The 17,997-nt window shown below is 39.4% G+C and overlaps 2 protein-coding genes across 4 annotated transcripts in view; one reads left to right on the top strand and one right to left on the bottom strand.

The window, feature by feature from the left end:
- Nucleotides 1-6,039, top strand: part of col22a1 (collagen, type XXII, alpha 1) — a 57,300-nt gene extending 51,261 nt beyond the window's left edge. Inside the window, exons 60-64 of the mRNA XM_042436531.1 lie at nt 650-829; nt 929-995; nt 1,109-1,291; nt 2,340-2,417; nt 2,520-6,039. Coding sequence (XP_042292465.1) covers nt 650-829; nt 929-995; nt 1,109-1,291; nt 2,340-2,417; nt 2,520-2,713 — 702 coding nt within the window. The 3' untranslated portion in view covers nt 2,714-6,039. The remainder of the gene's footprint in view (nt 1-649; nt 830-928; nt 996-1,108; nt 1,292-2,339; nt 2,418-2,519) is intronic.
- Nucleotides 6,040-6,877: 838 nt separating this feature from the next.
- The window catches only part of LOC121913024 (collagen alpha-1(IX) chain-like), a 30,564-nt gene continuing 19,444 nt past the window's right edge, over nt 6,878-17,997 (bottom strand). For all 3 annotated transcript variants that reach the window (XM_042435643.1, XM_042435641.1, XM_042435644.1), the window contains exons 18-38: nt 14,599-14,652; nt 14,302-14,355; nt 14,157-14,210; nt 13,992-14,045; nt 13,824-13,877; nt 13,673-13,726; nt 13,486-13,539; nt 12,901-12,954; nt 11,967-12,011; nt 11,766-11,819; nt 11,608-11,661; nt 11,416-11,469; nt 11,188-11,259; nt 11,054-11,089; nt 10,933-10,977; nt 10,778-10,810; nt 10,370-10,516; nt 10,006-10,060; nt 9,698-9,892; nt 9,095-9,181; nt 6,878-7,802 (exon numbers count right to left, since the gene is read on the bottom strand). In XM_042435643.1, the coding sequence (XP_042291577.1) occupies nt 7,600-7,802; nt 9,095-9,181; nt 9,698-9,892; nt 10,006-10,060; nt 10,370-10,516; nt 10,778-10,810; nt 10,933-10,977; nt 11,054-11,089; nt 11,188-11,259; nt 11,416-11,469; nt 11,608-11,661; nt 11,766-11,819; nt 11,967-12,011; nt 12,901-12,954; nt 13,486-13,539; nt 13,673-13,726; nt 13,824-13,877; nt 13,992-14,045; nt 14,157-14,210; nt 14,302-14,355; nt 14,599-14,652 (1,512 nt within the window). In that variant the 3' untranslated portion in view covers nt 6,878-7,599. The remainder of the gene's footprint in view (nt 7,803-9,094; nt 9,182-9,697; nt 9,893-10,005; nt 10,061-10,369; nt 10,517-10,777; nt 10,811-10,932; nt 10,978-11,053; nt 11,090-11,187; nt 11,260-11,415; nt 11,470-11,607; nt 11,662-11,765; nt 11,820-11,966; nt 12,012-12,900; nt 12,955-13,485; nt 13,540-13,672; nt 13,727-13,823; nt 13,878-13,991; nt 14,046-14,156; nt 14,211-14,301; nt 14,356-14,598; nt 14,653-17,997) is intronic.

The raw sequence follows: 17,997 nt of genomic DNA, 5'->3' as shown, positions 1-17,997 counted from the left end.
GAGAAAGTTCTGATACACAAATCTGTTTTCATTTTTTTTACTTTTTCTCTATCTTTGATTTTTGGTGAAATACTGAATCGTTTGAACATTATTGAAATGAAACCATGTGATAAGTTTAGAGGGAAAAATCACTATTTGGTGGAGCTGTTAACAACTCATAGACATCTGAAATGTGACCCCGACTACACACTGCTTTTTGTAAGACGTCAAAAGCCAAAAAGGTTGGAAACCACTGGTTTCATCTTTAACAATGTGTTGTACTTGAAAAACTTGTTATATTATCCATTGTATCAAATCTTCATCTGAAAAGTAACTAAAGCTGTCAAATAAATGTAGTGGAGCAGAGAGTACAATATTCCCCTTGTAGTGGAGTGGAAGTATAAAGTAGCATCAAATGGAAATGCTCAAGTGAAATACAAGTACCTCAAAATTGTGCTCAAGTACAGTGCTTGAGTAAATGTACTTAGTTACTTTCCACCACTTCCCTAAAACAGATAAATAGACACTGATACAAACAGATAGAAGCTTTGTATTACACCCCTAGTACATCTGGTACATAGGGAACATACTCAACTTCTCTTATGGCTCTCCTCAGTGTTCAGTAACCCATTCAAGCCTAAAAATGTACAAATACTGCCATTTATTCCAGGGTGATACAGGTATTAAGGGAGATAAAGGACATTCAGGAGATCCAGGTATGCCTGGAAACCCTGGACCCCCAGGCAGAAAGGGCCACACAGGGATGATGGGAATGTCAGGACCACCAGGAGAACTAGGATCTCCTGGACCACAAGGTCCCCCTGGAAACCCTGGTGCCCCAGGCCTACGGGTGAGTCACATCCCTGAGAACATTAAACTTAGTTTGATTTTGAGGATTTTAATTAAGTTTTAATAATTGAGTACATCATGAACATCTCTGTTGTCTCAGGGAGAGTCAGTATCACTGGAGCAGATGAGACGGCTCATCCAGGAGGAGCTGGCTAAACAACTAGATGGTGAGGCAGTAATGTTTTGGGGTGTCATCTTGCCTGTAGTGCTCATTCAGATGTTTCATTCATTTGGCTTTTGAGATTAACGGCTGTTTTCCTTTCTGTGCATCTATGTCCAGCCAAAATAGCTTACCTCATGGCTCAGATGCAGCCAGCCCATGTGAAAAGTACAGCAGGCCGCCCAGGACCTCCTGGCCCGCCAGGTAAGGACGGCAGTCCTGGACGAACTGGCCCCCCTGGCGAGCCTGGTATGCCTGGACAGAATGGAGGAGAAGGACAGAGGGGACCAATGGGCCCTCAAGGTAGGACAGTCTTATTGGATGTGTGTGTGTCCTTTCTTTTTATTCCTTCACTGTTAATCACAACACTAGCATGAAACTGTGGTGATATCACATTACTTATATCACTCTCTGTATTAGTAGCGAAATATATGATTTAGCAGGAGTTAAGGCTGACCTGGGATCATCTACATCAGAAAGCGGAGAGGACATAGTCATAAGATGGATGGAATGTTGCTCATCAAAGAAACATTTGTTGCGAAATTTAAATGGGAAACTGAGAAGCATTGTCATATATGTATGAAAAGACATCTAAGATGCATTGGGAGTCAAAAAATCAGTCAAATCAGTCAATTTCAGGTTTCTCATAATCAATAGATGGCACCATAGGGCCCATCTGGGATGCACGTTAAAAAGTATTCAAGGGGCATTCAGTGGCCTAGTTGTTAGGACATTCAGTATGCCCTGGCATGAGGCACCCCAGTACCCACTCTTTCTCCATATTTCCTGTCTGTAAAAAGAAGAAGGAAGAGTTTTTGAATGAGTTTCTATTACACTTCCAAAAAATGGAGAGTTGAGAGAGACAAATTGAAAGAGTAATGGTCCAAATTGATGCAGCAGGAGCTGCGATATCCTGGCTAGTACGGTTGAAGCGCCAAACACATTGGATCCTACAATTCCCCAGTTTGCAATACAGGCTTTCTGTTAAAGATTTGTAGTCCCCGAGCCCAAGCTGAGATACTCAAGTGACATCACTTGATGGATTTTCTCAGACTAGACAGAGCTGCTCTGGACCCACACAAGATATTATACAAGTGTTTTCATACACTATAATGCACTTCCTAGTAAATTGACTTGTAAAATCTTGGAAACATCCCTTTAAGTTTACTGTTTAATCCTAAAATAAGAGAAAAAGCTGTGTGTAGCAGATGAGTACTGCTCCAGAGGTTCTGACACACATAAAAACATGCCTGATGTTTCCTGATGTCCATGTTTTAAGTTCAGGTTTTCCACAATTCAGACAAGATGACTAAATATCATGGTGACCATGTATTTTACCTGTTGCTTCCAGGTGAAAAGGGAGCAAAGGGAGAAAAAGGAGACACTGGTGTTGGTGACAGAGGAGAGCAGGGCCCTCCTGGTCCAATAGGTAACCAGTCTCTGAGTGTATACATTCATTTCATTAGGTCTGAGCGGTTCTGGAGTGTTGCTGTCATCTCAGGTCTCTAACTTACTCCTTTCTCTGCTACAGGTCCAGCTGGTCTGCCTGGTTATGGTAAAGATGGAAGCCCAGGACAATCTGGAGCCCAGGGAGAGCCAGGAAACCCCGGTCCACATGGTCAGCCTGGCCCTCCAGGTCCTCCTGGCCAATGTGACCCCACACAGTGTGCTTACTACGCCAGCCTCGCACACAGACCCCACACCAAAAATGTCAAGGGGACTTAAAAAAACAAAAGAGACACAAAGAGCTTGAAGTCCAGCTGTATTTATGAACTTGGTCGTGTCAGTCCAAATCAAGAACTTTTCTTTTTCAAGATAACCTCAGCGTGGAGGGCTGAAGCAATATGTGCTGCCGGTCAGATTCTTTGTTCTGTTTGTTTTTGGTATGAAGCTTGGGATGGATGGGGATTGAACAGCGGGGACTTTTTCAGCTCTAATATGGGGTAAAGAGGGCAGCTAAACACTTTTTTTCCCCTGACATGCATGCTTCCTGTAAAACATATAGGGAGATAACGAGGATGATGTGATTCCCTCCTCTTAACCCCCCCGTCGGGAGTGAAGATTTGGGAGTCTGATATTGTATCGTTTCATCAGTAATTATCTCAGAAGTTCAGCTAGGCATTTCTTGCAGGAATATGTCAGCACCATGGTCTTTTTTTTTTTTCCTGCCTCACACCATTTTGCATCAATTACCCCTCACAGCCCACACTGTACTATGTCATACGATAGATTTAGCACAGTGTCACTTACTGCTCTCTAAATTGATCTGTTGCTCTTCTACCAGTCTATTGGTTTAATTACTTAGTCAAGGGAATTATCTGTTTTGTTGTCATTGATGGGATTGATGGGGGGGGGGGCAGTGTGAGGCGCAATCTCAAATACTAATAGTGATTTAGTGTAGTAAGTGTTAAAGAGTTAGTGTGGAGAGTGATCAATGACCACATTCATGCACTTCTTGCCTCTAAGCTGATAGCTGTGTTTCATGCAGCCTTGTCTCTTATAGTATAGCACCCTAAAATAGGCAGAAAAATAAAAGTATTTTAAGACAAATCCCCCCTTAAACAAATTGGAATTTTGCTTGTTTTGTAAAAGTGAACAAGTCTGATTTATTTAGACAGACATGAAACAAGACTTTGTTCTGGTAATAAACTCAAGGCTGCAGATATCACCTGTCTCTTTCACAACCCATAAATTAGAGTCTTGGCAATGTTTTTTCTAGCTTTGGAAGAGATTGGAAAGGTTTCACTCCAAAATTCAGTCTATTCATTGCAACACAGTGCCCATATTATCAATCATTTTGTATGAATTTGTATCATTTGAAGGTGGATATCTAATTTTGTATACTTATCTGTCCAGAATAGGAATACATAGCATGTATACGTAACTCATATATGCCATGTAATGATTTGTTCCAAGCTCACCCACAAGATTCTTATTAAACTTGAGTTTAAAAGACAGAATAGGAGACAGACAGAAATGTTACTGTTAGATTTGTACTTTTATGTTTAATGAAGTGTCTCTGGTCATTCTGTCTTTGAGGTATGCATAGACTCGAGCAGTAAACAACTTTGAGGAGGTGGTATAATTGCAGCCTTTGTTCACCTTTCTTGAAAAGCTGCTTGTTTCACACTGCTCTCTCTAAATGTGTCACTTCCTTTCTGTTTGGTGAAGCTTATTAAGTGCCTACGCTGCGGCAGGCCCCGGCCAGCTCAGCCCTGCTCTGAAAAGACATTGCTTTTCTTATTTGTCCCCTGGAACTTAAAATTGGAGAGTTGCTTCCCTGCATCCTGATGACCAGACCATTGTGTTAACCATTTGAAAGATGCTTGCCTTATGTCCCTCATGGACCAATTACGCCTCCCCCCATCCTCAGATGTGCTGGTCATCTAGAACCTATTAAATAGCCTCCGCAAAGGTATCACATTTGTCATACTTTCAAAAAATGAAGAAACACATCAATAACCACAAGAGCAACGGACAGGTGAGGGAGCAATTTTCAAGAAGTGGTGTCACCGGAGGATGCTGGTTCACCATAAACAAAATATAAAGATCTTATGTGAGCTTCCCAAGACATGACCTACAGGTCAGAGATTGTCACTGGATGGTGCCAGTCATGCTCGCCATCTTTAGCTCAGGTTACCTAATGGAAGGTCATTCATGAAGAATGTGAAGTTGTGGCTCTGACACTTTGAAGATGTTGGTAAAGCAGACTCAGTTTCAGTTTGAGCAGTATTTCTCGACTGCTCTGGAGGCAGAAGAAATCTAATTAGTTGAGTCAACCCAAGACTCATTTTTGAAAGAGAAAATACATTTTTCACCTCAGAAAATGAAAATTTGAATTCATAAACAGTAAAACACCCTTTCTTGATTCAATAAAAGTAAGCAAGTAAGGCTGTTGCCACAGCCTTACTCTGGTATGACCAGTAGCTTATGGTGGCTTATGTTAGCAAATTTTAGGTTGAAATTACTGTGTAACTGACATTACTGAGTCAGCTCACTGAATTACTCTACCTGTGCTACTGTATGCTACATTTGACCATTTACAGTCAACCTGCTATTCTCACTTGTTGCCACAGTAACTTCTGTTCAGCATAAGTTACATAAGCTTTAAACTACATCAGTGTTATTTCTGAAAGAAAGTTGGTTAACTGGTAGCATATGCCAGAGGAAAAGTGTGATATTACGACAGAATGAAAATATAAATGGAACTGACAAATGTTTAATTAATTTGTGGTCATGGCGTAAAGTTAAGCAGTTAGCAGGCTAGCCTGTTAACTTATCCAGATACCTAAAATGGCTATAAATTGGCTGGATAGGTTAGCTAGGCTATCTAGCTATGTAGACAGACCTGGATAGATCATAATATTGACTATTTTTTCTTTAACATGTGGTCACCACCTTTGATTTAACTCAACCAATGAATTTTTTAATTTTTTTTTTATCTCCAGAGCAGTTCTGCCTCTGAGAAATGTTACTGAAACATCAGTCTGCATTATCAAATACTGTACTTGTAACTACAGTAATTTATGGTTCCTCTCATTTAAGCAAAGTGGTAGAGAGCAGCTTTAAATGCAATGAAGTTCAAATTTACAGTATGTTCAGAGTCAAATTGGTTCTAAATGTGTGAATGGAATAAATGACCTGCTCTGTCATCATTGCCATACCATCTAATGTGTCTATTAGCTGCTTCTGTGTCAGTGGTTTACTATTGAACAATCAAACCGTATCAGTATTGCTACACCAGTAGACTAGAATACATGCGTTACAGGGTGGGATGGTTTGTTGCTGCACACAGCTTAAAATTTTAAAAATCTATACAGTAGGCCATACATATTTCATTATACAAATTAGCTCTTTTTGCTGATTGAATTTTTTTAAGTTATACTGCTAAATTATTAATGATTTGAACCAATGCAAATGTGTTTTAATGCATTAACTGAAATTTATTAACCTGTTTCATTTTTTTCCTGATAAATTGGTGCTAAGATATTTTAAACCAGTAACATATTGTAAGTATTGGAAAGACATGTGTACTGTATTGTATAATAAAGACTGGAATGGATTCATTTTATAATACAGACCTTGCTTAGTTTTTTTTTCAATAGGTAACACTTTTCTTACTTTTTTATACTTAATGCATCATTTTAAGTCTAACGGGTCAGTGAAAAGTGTGCAATAAAAATTAAGTTCAACCATTATTACTGTATCATAAAAGGAATGTAAAATGTACATTTCTTCAGTGACAAATTTATTCAAACTTTTTGAGAGTTATGCCACTGATGAATTTAAAATAAGGTCTATTTGAAGTATACTCTTTTCCTCTGCCATCCATCATGTTTACTGTCTGCAAGCTGAATATGCAAAACAATCACCTGTCCTTTGCTGAATCTAATTCTATGAGCCTTGTGCATCCTTCTATTTACACACACAACCTAAAAACATCTATTAAGTCAAAGATCTATTAAATCAGGGGGATGTCCCTGAGATGGCTGCTATGCTGACTCTTTCCAGCTGCTTGGTAAAGGTCATATTTGATCTGTGAATGTATTTGTGTTGTGCCGACAGAGAAAGGGATGATGTTGACTCTCCTTTGTATCCAGGCAACAGTGAAATACCCTCCTGACTCCTGATTATATCCATAACAACCAAGGGACCTTGTTTTCAATACAAGACCATATTACTGTAGAGCAGCTGTGGAATTTCATTGATTGAATTTTTGCCACACGCATACCAATCTTCTTAATTCTCTAAATCATGCAATGTAATAATATGACTCATTGCCACCTGCACATTTTTGAATGGTAATACTTTCTAAAAGAAAATAGTTTATATATGAGTCATCTTCATTTAGTACAGCTATGCAACACTTCCAAAACATATCACTTTATTACATTGTTTGAAAAAGAACATTAATATGACAAAATCAGGAGAAACAAAGTCATGATCCTAAATTAGAAAGTAAATTGTTGGAGTTGTCAGCTAGTTGTCAGCTCCGGTCTGCAATTGTAGCGAAATCTTAAGATGTTAAAATTAATATTTTTTAAGTTTTGTCTTGGAAAGCAAAGACACAAAGCATAGTTCCACTTCACCAAACTCTGCTCCTAACTGGCTCATTATTGCATTGAGAGTCACTGGGTCAAAATGGCAGCTGGTATGCAGCTACAGTAAAATAGCAGAAGTAATGTTTTCAGTTCACTTATTCAAGAAATTAAAAAAAACATGCATATCAGAGACATGTACCTTTTTAATACTTTACTATCTGCTCGTATTTGTTTTCATGAAGGTACAGAAGGACAGCCAGGGGTCAGCAGTTGTAATCGGACAATTCATGGGCCTGTGGGCCTGTCGTCAGCTGGAAGAAGTTGCTTTGGCATCAGTAGCAGCTATCTTTGAGTACACACCATCAGATAAGCTCTCACTAAAATCATATACAAGTTAAAATGTCTATACAGTATTCTACAGTTGTTGCTTTGTCTCTGTTTCCCTTTGTGTCTCTTAGATCCGTGGTTCCAGTGGAGACTCCCAAAGATCACCACGCCTTGAATTCTGAGAAGTCCTTAAACTCGGTCACTGCAGGATGAGATCTGAGTGTGTCAGTGAACTGTGATGTTTCATGGGTTTTTGTAGCTGGCCGACTTCTTTCCACTGACCATGTAGAGAGGTGGAATTCGGCCTATGCAGGTTGATGGGTCACAAAGGCCTGGTGGCCCTGAGGGCCCCCTTGGACCGGATGCTCCTGGGGCACCGGGACTTCCTGTGTCACCACGCTCTCCGTTTTTGCCATCCTTACCAATACCGGGAGCACCTGGAGCACCTAAGATGGAGATACAAAACGTGATAAAGTCAAACTGAAATTAAAAATATATCATATATATATATATATATATATATATATATATATATATGAATGATATCTTTTTAATTTCAGTATATATATATATGTTTTGTATCATAAAATATCATCCTCTCCATCGTTATTATTTATATTTCTGATCAAATGAAGTGCAGTGCAGAACTTTTACATATAAATGAACGTCTGTGACATTCAAGCCCTTGCCAAACAAGTTCACACTGTGCTGATTAAGCATATTACCGCCAGGTAAATCTCTCTGTATTTCACAGTATACTGGAGTTTTCAATCTGTTGCTGGTGGCGACATTCCTGCGCTGGCTGGATGAATGCATACTGCGCATGCTACCAGAGACTTCCTCCAGCCAAGAGGCTAACTTCTGGTTAGCTCTCTGCTAACTTGAATGGGGATAAAATAATTCAGTCATGCAGCTCTTCTAGATTTTCCAAATGTTATCGGACCGAATGGATCAAATTCCAATGGTGAAATGAGTCATTTCGCGATGCTTGTGTGACACTCAGAACAATTTATCCACCGTTTTATAGCAGCAACAGTAGCAACGGAGTAGGCTGTGGCGGAGCCTATGATGTAAGCAGGTGTTGACAGTGTTTTTGTAATTACTCTCACAGCCAGAAGGGGGAGACAAAAGTCCTGCACCCCAGCTTTAAGAAGAGTATATGTATATACCTTATTAGCATGGATATAAGACTACCCTGATTATAAGACAACCCCCCCCGACTCATTTTTGGAAAAAGACTTACAACTTGGATGAACTTACTCTTATTTGAGTTGCTGTTAGTTATGGTCATGCTGAGTTTCACTCCTCACCACGGACGGAGCTACCCTTCCACACACACGCAGAGCTCCGCGGAGCAGAGGAGAGTCAGTGAAGTAGTCGAGTTGACGACAACACTCATTATGTTACTGTTACTCAATTGTTTGCCTACTTTTGAGCCACTTTGTTCAAGACAATCACTGTGTCTCTCCATCTTTCAGGCCCCCTGGCACTGTAGGCTAGTTGTGTGAGATGATGGCTCGCTTCAGTCAGGAGGGGAGTGCTCGTTTTACAGATTTTTAGCACCATCTGTTGTTGTGAATGTATATTGACATTTAAAAGTCTAGACCCCAAATATAAGACAACCTCACTTTTTTCAGACGTATATAAACCCCATCTTATGTTCGGACCAATACAGTACATTAAGAAGACCTGAGGTTTGTACTCTGCAACTCTAACTTTGACAGGAATGTAGCCTTACCCGGTGCACCTGGTGCGCCTGGGCTTCCTTTGACTCCTACACCGTCCTCTCCTTTGTCTCCCTTATCTCCCTTTTCTCCCACATCACCTGCAGAACAGAGCGATAGACAGAGAGGAGACACAAATTAATGGTGAGATGAAATGCAGAGGCATACTGTTTTCACAGTTATGGAGATGTAATTAGGAAACTTAATGACTCTGCTCTGATTCAGCCTTGTTTGGTGAATCATTGATTGTATAATGTTATGCATGGGTGGATCTCTTCCATCCACAGAGCACTCTACACAACTTCTTTCAGTGTGCTGTAACTGTGTGAAGACAAAAGCTTGCTGCCAGCCTTGTTTTCTTTAAAGGCTTCATTTAATTGCTTGCCACTATATGCTTTCTGGATGCTCTCCAGGAAAATAAAGGAAAGGCAAAAAGCTATCGCAGCAGCACAGCTTATCTGTCATGGTGCTGGTGAAATACACACTGCACAATATTTGCAAACCACTTAAGGGTTTTCTAAAAACTGCTGAAGCCAGCAGCTTTGGTTATATCAGGACTGGCATTGTTGCAGCTCAGTATTAAGCAGTGGAGGATAGATATAAAACACGTGACTGACCTTTCTTGCCTGGTGCACCTGGAAGTCCAAAGAAGCCTGGATGGCCTTTGAGACCCATTGGCCCTGGAGCTCCTGCTGCTCCTGCTGCTCCAGGTGGTCCAGCGGGGCCGGGAGGTCCTGCCGGTCCAGCGATACCAGGGGCACCAATGGCTGCTGGCCTCTTCAGAAACTCTTTCATAAACTCTGCTAGTTGTTCTAGACGAGCAAAGAGCAAATCTTCTTAAAACTGAAAAGCAGTTACAGTATTTATCCACAATAACATGTTATCATCATATGGAAAAGATGTGGTCAAAGTGAAGAAATTGTACCTTCAACAACGACTGAGCACATTTCCCGAAGCTTCTCATCACTCACTTTTGGGCCCTGTGAGTTAATGAACGCACATTAAAACTTCAAAATAACTGCTCATTGTATCAGATATGACCAGTTTCTTACAGTTGCAGCTATTGTATATATCATCTATTAGCAGAATACACAAACTGAGATATGGTGGCTTAATACTGAAAGATATAAAGAAATCTCAGAAAATGTCAGAAATGTACTTCGATTGACAGTAAGTAAATATTCTGCACAACTTTCATGAGCAAAGAATCATCAAATGAATTTGGTACTTGAAGGCCACTACTGACTACTATGTCTAATAGTACATATATCAGCAATACCAACACTTACAGGTAGACCTCTGGGGCCTGGTGATCCAGGAAGGCCTGGTTCTCCCTCCAGCCCTCGAACTCCCATTGGACCAGCCAAACCCTCGTGGCCCGGCAGGCCTGGTCTGCCATCAGCTCCTGTTGATCCTCTCTGGCCCTTCTCTCCATGCTTAAGGTGAAAAAAATCAATCATTACCAGACTACTATGTCCATGTGTGATTTCTAGTTTGTTAGTTTGTAGGTGTTATATGCAATTCATGGGAATGTGTATCGTTGTAAATCCTTACTGCAAAGTTACTTCCCTCAGTGTTTCTTCTGGAAGTGTGGGGTAATGTAATGTAATGTAAACCACTCCAAATATGTGGTGATTTTGTGGAAACATTTCAATGTAAAAATATCCTGTAGCAAGAGTTTTGAAACAGAATAATACCTCTCCTTTCATTCCAGAAACACCAGGAGGGCCCTGAAAGACACAAAGATTTGTTTGACTTCCTTCAAAATCACTGATAAATGTAAAAAAAAACAGCAAGTATATTTCAAAAATAGTTAACTGTGGTTATCAGAGCAAAACACTGAAACACATACCTGGTCTCCCTTGACCCCGGGATCTCCTGCAAAACCTGTGTCCCCCTGGTCAGAAAAATAACATGTTGAGTATCCATATGGTCTGTATATAGATGTAAATGTAGATTAGAATGGTTCTCACCATGCTTCCTTTTGGTCCCACTGGTCCCATAGGTCCCTAAACACGTGAAAAAATGTTATATTCACTGCACCTGGACATTCTCATGATATAATCCATGTTTACAAGTAACATTGATAAAATGAGATTTGTCTAACCTGGTCACCTTTGTGTCCAGTATGACCTTTTATTCCTTTAGCACCAGTGTCACCTTTATCTCCTTTGTCACCCTGTAAATACAACATAAATTCCATAGTTTTGATATTTTTTCAAACCTTGTTATTATTTCCATAATTGCTGTAGATTTCTTTGTAGAGCATTTTGGGTAACACTCTAGTATTTTTATGATTAAATATTAATATATCTTTATAATAAAAATGTCTCACTTGGATGCCTGCTGGACCTGCAGGCCCCACTGGCCCTTGTTTTCCTGTTTCACCCTGGAAATTGATTATAGATACAGGTTATACATGGTAACACTGATGTACCTTAAACCTCTTTGAGCACAGAATTCAATAAAAAAACACAAACTGAAACCTTAAAATCACCCACACACACAAATGGAAATGTGAACTCACTGTTGCTCCTTTATCTCCTGGTTTGCCATCTTCTCCAGCTGATCCAGGCTCACCCTGTACCAAAACAGATGAGGACATGACTCATGCATCACATTAACTGGCAAACAGACAATTAGACTGTGACAGGAGATTTGATGGGAGAGGGAGGGGTATCTCACTGTTTTTCCAGGAAGTCCAACTGGCCCGATGGGTCCCTCGGCACCAACATCACCCTAAATCCACAAGAGCGATTGTGTTTCTAAATGATTATTTCTATTAGCTTCATTGCCTCGCAAACAGTGAGTTCTAGTAGTGCAGCAATAACATTTTGGATTTACTATGTGGACATGCTTCATTAAATAGAAGATGATTCCAATTACCTTTGCACCAGGGGGTCCAACTACTCCCTGCTTGCCTGGAAGCCCCTGGAAACAACAACAAATCATATAAAAGGAAATTAATGTATTACTCCTCCATGGTACACACTTCAATCCTGGAAAGTTTATGTGCGCTGTAAAAAAATTATACTTAATAGAAGGTATAACACAAATCTCTGTGTAATGGGTTTGTTTATCATTTCTGTTTCTTATCAGTTCTGATTTGTTTCGTTTAACAACAGATATGAACACACCAATATAGATCTGATCATCATATGATGATGTATATCATATATCCAGATTACCACCAAAATCAAATCAACTGATCCTCAGGTCAAAGGATGATTGCTACATTTCATCTAATTCATTATTTCCTAATATATAATAGTAGCAAAAACAGACATGTGTTCATATTCTGACATATACATAACCACCCTTCAATTTCATTAGTAGAGGTTATCAAATAATGCATTTTTCTGCTGAAATGATTCACTCAGTTCTCAGTGTGTAGTTAAGAGTACAGTTGACATTTGATCTAGAAATTTTCTATCCTGGAAATAAAAGAGGAGACTGTGGTTTTTTTGAGGATATCATGCTGAAATGGTATAAAATATATTGTTTTACTGTGCTGCTTCTAGTGTCAGGTTTACTATTCAAATCATACTTGTAGCCTCTCACCTCATACCTCTATAGGCAAAGGTAGATGTTCTCTTGACCTTAGATTTACTTTCTTTGACTGTAATGTTCTATTTATCTGACCTGCTATTATATGAAGCTTCAGAGATGAGCTTATCCTCCATTCATTTCCCTGGCTTTGACTTACTTTACTGTCATAAGTCATAATTAGCAATATAACATGTAATTGATTGATTGATTGAATTGCAACAGACTGTTATTGTCAAACAAGCACATATAATCAAAATTAAATTGGACTTACTGGAATGCCGACAATCCCCCTGATACCACCAGCTCCAGGAGTACCAGCCTCTCCCTGTTGGGTAGATTCAAAGTTTATGCAAGTATAATCATGAATAGGATGTGAACAATATATATTAGTATTTTATTGACTTCAGCTAAACATTAGATAATTGCTGTCTTGTGGGCCACTGCTTGCCTGACAGCTTCCTTTTTAATTTGTGGATATTTTCTTTCACTTTTTAAAAAAAATTTCATTAAAATGTTGGTAAATTAAAGCACTACAGTAACTTTTGAAAGAAGAAATAACACAATCTTCCTCTAACAAATGAAAAGGTGAATTCATAAGAAATCGTATCAGTTTAGTATACTGATTGGCTGATACAACCTGTCTTGGTCTGGTATGACCACTAGCTTATAATTGCTAACAAACACTGTGTAACTGACATTACTTAGTCAGTCACCTAGCTGACAAGTCATTGAAACAGCTTTTAGTTTAATGTACCATAATGGTCTAAACATTGTATTACTGGCTTTACATCCTATTAAATAAAAAATCTTGGGGACTTGGTTTAATACTGAAACCAAATATTAGCTCGGACGTCACCTTGGCGCCATCAGCTCCAGGAAGCCCATCCAAGCCATCTTTGCCAGGCTCTCCCTGTAAAGTCGCACCACACAGTTATAACACAATCAAAACAGAATAACCAGTGCTGTGCTGAAAACTGAAGCTGTAGAAAAGTTCAGAATTACAGAAAATCAACAAATCCAATCAATTCCATTAGCATACTTACAACATCTCCTTTTTCGCCTGCAGGACCCCGCTCTCCTTGAGGTCCCACTGCTCCCTAATCAACATCAAACCATTGATTTTTAATGGAAATAGTCTTTCAAAATATATTTTGCAATACATTTCAGTGGAATATCAATAATAGTGGAACTCACTTCGTCACCCTTAGGCCCCTCCAAACCCTGACGTCCACGGATTCCCTCCACACCCTCAGAGAAGAAATACATTTACATGCATTTACATTTCATCCTGTTGCTCTTAGAATAAATAAGAGTAAAAACAGAATAAAAAGATACAGAGCTGATAAAACTAAGAGTGCTTACAGGAGCTCCAGGTGGGCCGGTTGGTCCGGGGTTGCCATTGAAACCAGGAGGACCCTAAAAACAGAGAACAGGTTTAATATGTATGTTAAAAAAATGTAGAAGTCACATCATCACCTTTAGGCTCTGCCTGCTTACAAAATGTAGACAGACTTTGGTTGAACTTACTCTGTCTCCCTTCTCTCCTGCAGCTCCTGGGAATCCAATGGGCCCTCTTTGCCCCTAAATAAGACAAAAGACATATATCACATATTCTCAGAAAGATACACAGCACTGTCAACCCAAACTGTGACTGTGGAATATGTTTCCTTACATCATCTCCCATGCGACCTGGTGGACCCTGAGCACCTTGTAGTCCAGCCTCTCCCTGTGGAAAAACAAAGACAACAAATTAATTAGGATGCAAGAACAGATATAATTATATTAAATTGTTGATAGGCTGCAATCAAATAATTTATGCACAAATTGTTCTTCTCTCTGGTATCAATCTCTTTTCAGACACATGACAAAGGAACCTGACTTTGTCAAGTCTTAAAGGTAAGAAACTGTTGCTGAAAGGATATGCCTTTTTGTAGACAAGATATTTTTCTATTTTCACTCTTGTACATACCTTCTCTCCAGGCTCTCCATCTTTTCCATTCTCACCAGCCGCACCTGTGTGTCCCTGAGGGCAACAATCATATGTATCAACATTTTCTTTTTAATTTATTAATACATTTATTTGATTTAATTTTATTAGAGCCACAGGTCCATCTTGTATATTAATTGTAAAGTGAAAAACCTGAATGTAAGTAAATAAGTAAGTAAGTCATTTTATTTATATAGAACCTTTCAAGAGCAGAGACATCACAAAGTGCTTCACAGAGGAGGTAAAGCAAAAACATACACACAGACATAAAACACAATAAAAAAAGAATAAATAGAAAATAGAAAAAATACACAAAGGCAAGTCTGAACAAATGGGTCTTGAGCTGCTTTTTAAAGGTGTCCACAGAACTTAAATCCAATGGGAGAGAGTTACAAAGTTTATACCTTAGAGACCTGCTGGTGACATAGGACTGCAGTAGATCTCTAATGTAGGCAGGTGCCTGACCATGCAGACCTCTGTAGGTGATCACAAGAACTTTGAATTGGATTCTGAATTTGATGAGGAGCCAGTGAAGAGCAATCAGTATCAGTGTCACATGAGACCTTTCGGAGGACCTGGTCAAGAGTTTAGCAGCAGCATTTTTGGACCACTTGAAAATGATCCAGGCATGTTTTGCTGAGGCAGGTGAAAAGGGAGTTAAAATAGTCAAAATGGGACGATATAAAAGCATGAATTAACATTTCCATCTCTGCTTGAGACACAATGGGCCTGAGCTTTGCAATGTTTCTCAGCTGGAAAAAACAAGAGCGAATCAGACACTTGACATGTTGGTCCAGAATCAGAGCCTGGTCCATAGTGACACCTAGATTTCTTATTGATGATTTAACCTATGATGTAAGAGACCCAAGACCATCCTTTATCTTAGAGACAACACTAGGAGGGGCAGAAATAAGGATTTCAGTTTTTCTCTGCATTTATCTGTAAGAAATTATCTGCTATCCAGTCTTTTATAGTGTTTAGGCAGTTATATAAAACTGACAATTTGGCTATGTTTTAAGTCTTAAATGAGACATATAATTGAATATCATCTGCGTAGCACCGATAGGAGACACTTTATTATCTGTCCAAGGGGAAGCATATACAAGGCAAATAGAATAGGACCAAAGACTGAACCTTGGGGCACACCACAATACAGAGTTTCAGATAAGGAGGCCAAGCTGCCAACAGATACTGCAAACAAGCAAAGATATCGATGTACAGTGTAATGTATGTATGTATGTATGAGTTTCCTATCCTAAAGAAGCAGATGTAACATTACTAAAAAAACATTTTTTGGTTAGATTTCTGACCTCCTGAGTAGCTAGTAGTTTCCATTCCTCTCATATGTAGGTAATGTTTGCCATGTTTCATCTTAGTTTAGTGTAAAATCTTAGCATTAGCTTGTTAGCATGCTAACATTTGCTTATTGGCACTGAACTCAAAAAAGTTACTGCAATTCATCCTGAAGGGGACACGAATATCTGTAGGCTACTAAATTTCATAACAATCCATCCAGTAATTGTTGAGACATTTCACTATGAACCAAAAATGTAAACCTCTCGGTGCCGGAGGAAATGCCAGGGAATCGCAAATGTCTGTAGGATTCTTCCTCTGAGAAACACATACCTGTCAAAATATTTCAGTCTGGACCAAAGTTGTGGATGGAGAGCATTGCCATTGCTAAAAATCTATTTGCAAAGAATATTTTGTTTGCTTTTTAAAATTATTTTATTTGCTTAAATGTTTAGTCAGATATAGGTTTGCCTCGTGCAATAAAAGACAGTGCTAAGTGGCTATTCAGGAATTACTTTGTTGTTGTGTTCAGAGATGCTCCAACATCTAAAGTAACGGCTAAAAAAAAGCAAACATTTAAATGTAGGATGCTACCAAATTCACATTATCTCTCTCATGATGTCCATATTGCTTAGTGCTTGTCTAGGTTTGTTTTGCTGTTAATGCACTTTATGAGTACAATGCCGATAGTCATCACAGTTGCCAAGTCTGCTTATTATAAGTGACTTTGGGCTTGTTTTCCTGTAAAGTCACTTACAAATGTTGGTCGTTGTGGTTTGTGTTATTTTGGACTTGTTTTCTAAAGTGTAGGTGCTTATTTGGCCTGTATGTCCAACATTAAATAAAGTTTGAGCTCCATCTAAGTTGTCAAATATGCTGCCTGCTGTCAAAACCACGTGTGCACTAATTGACATTAAAATTCTTGGCGGTGCCCTAGTGGTTCACCAATTAGTGTGAGTACCACGTAATGTTAGACTTTGTCCTTAGCGCAGTGGCCCGGCTTTGATGCCAACCTAGACCCCTTGCTGCATGTCATCCCCTCTCTCTATATCCCATCCTTCCTGTCTCTTTCCACTATACCTGTCTTATAAAGCAAAAATGTGGTGCTACTATACTCTTTTTATTAGCGCCATACCAGGATACTAAGAGAGGAAGCTTATTTTGTTTATTAATTAATTTATGAATTACATACTAAATATTTGTTGGTAAACGCCAGTAAATAGTTGGTGCCAGGATGTTTTTCTAGCCTGCAAAACACTCACACCGGAGCAGCGTCAGCCGATAAAGCATGTTTTTTGCGTTTTTTAATTTGGCATTAAATAAGCAGCTTTGTGTGTCTGACTGTGGATGGTGGAGCTGTTAAATGGATTTGTGGAGTTTGTTGGTTGTAGTGGTGGCTGTTAGCGGTTAGCTCCGCTCGTTAGCTGCTGAACCACAGCAGCAGCATGCAGGCAGAGCATGCAGCCGCTGGACTTCACTTGGTACCACTCAGATCTGGACTGTCTGGAGAAAGTTTATGGTTTCTTTGCTGTTTGACAGACAAGTATCATTTATCAGTGAGTGTAGTTGAGCTGTAGGTAAGCAGTCTGAACTCAGCAGTGTTTTCTCTGATGGAGCTAAAAGTCCAGTTTTCATGTGGTTTGTGGTCCCGGTGTTAATTACTGACATTGTGAGAGGACATGAGTTTTAACCTCCAGACTAACAGATGTTGCAGATTTAGAAAGAATTCAGGCTGAAATTAAGTTATTTTTCTGCCTCTAAATAGTGAGATCAATAAGTCAGAGGCTACAGTGAACCAGGGTACAAATAGTCAAGTGAAGTCAGGTCAAGTCAGTTTTATTTATATAGCGCCAAATCACAACAGAAGTTATCTCAGGGCACTCATCACATAGAGCAGGTCTAGGCCGTACTCTTTAATTTACAGACACCCAAAATTCCCCCATGAGCAAGCACTTGGTGACAAAGGAAAAACTCCCCTTTAATAGGAAGAAACCTCAAGCAGAACCAGGCTCTAGGTAGGCAGCCATCTGCCTTCACCAGTTGAAATAATTTGTCTAGTTGTCTCAGATTAGTTTTGAGCTTTTCAAA

Source organism: Thunnus maccoyii, chromosome 15 (assembly GCF_910596095.1).
Source record: "Thunnus maccoyii chromosome 15, fThuMac1.1, whole genome shotgun sequence".
Lineage (NCBI taxonomy): Eukaryota > Metazoa > Chordata > Actinopteri > Scombriformes > Scombridae > Thunnus > Thunnus maccoyii.
The sequence above is the reverse complement of the archived record's forward strand: the minus strand, read 5'-3'. Positions and strand labels throughout refer to the sequence as shown.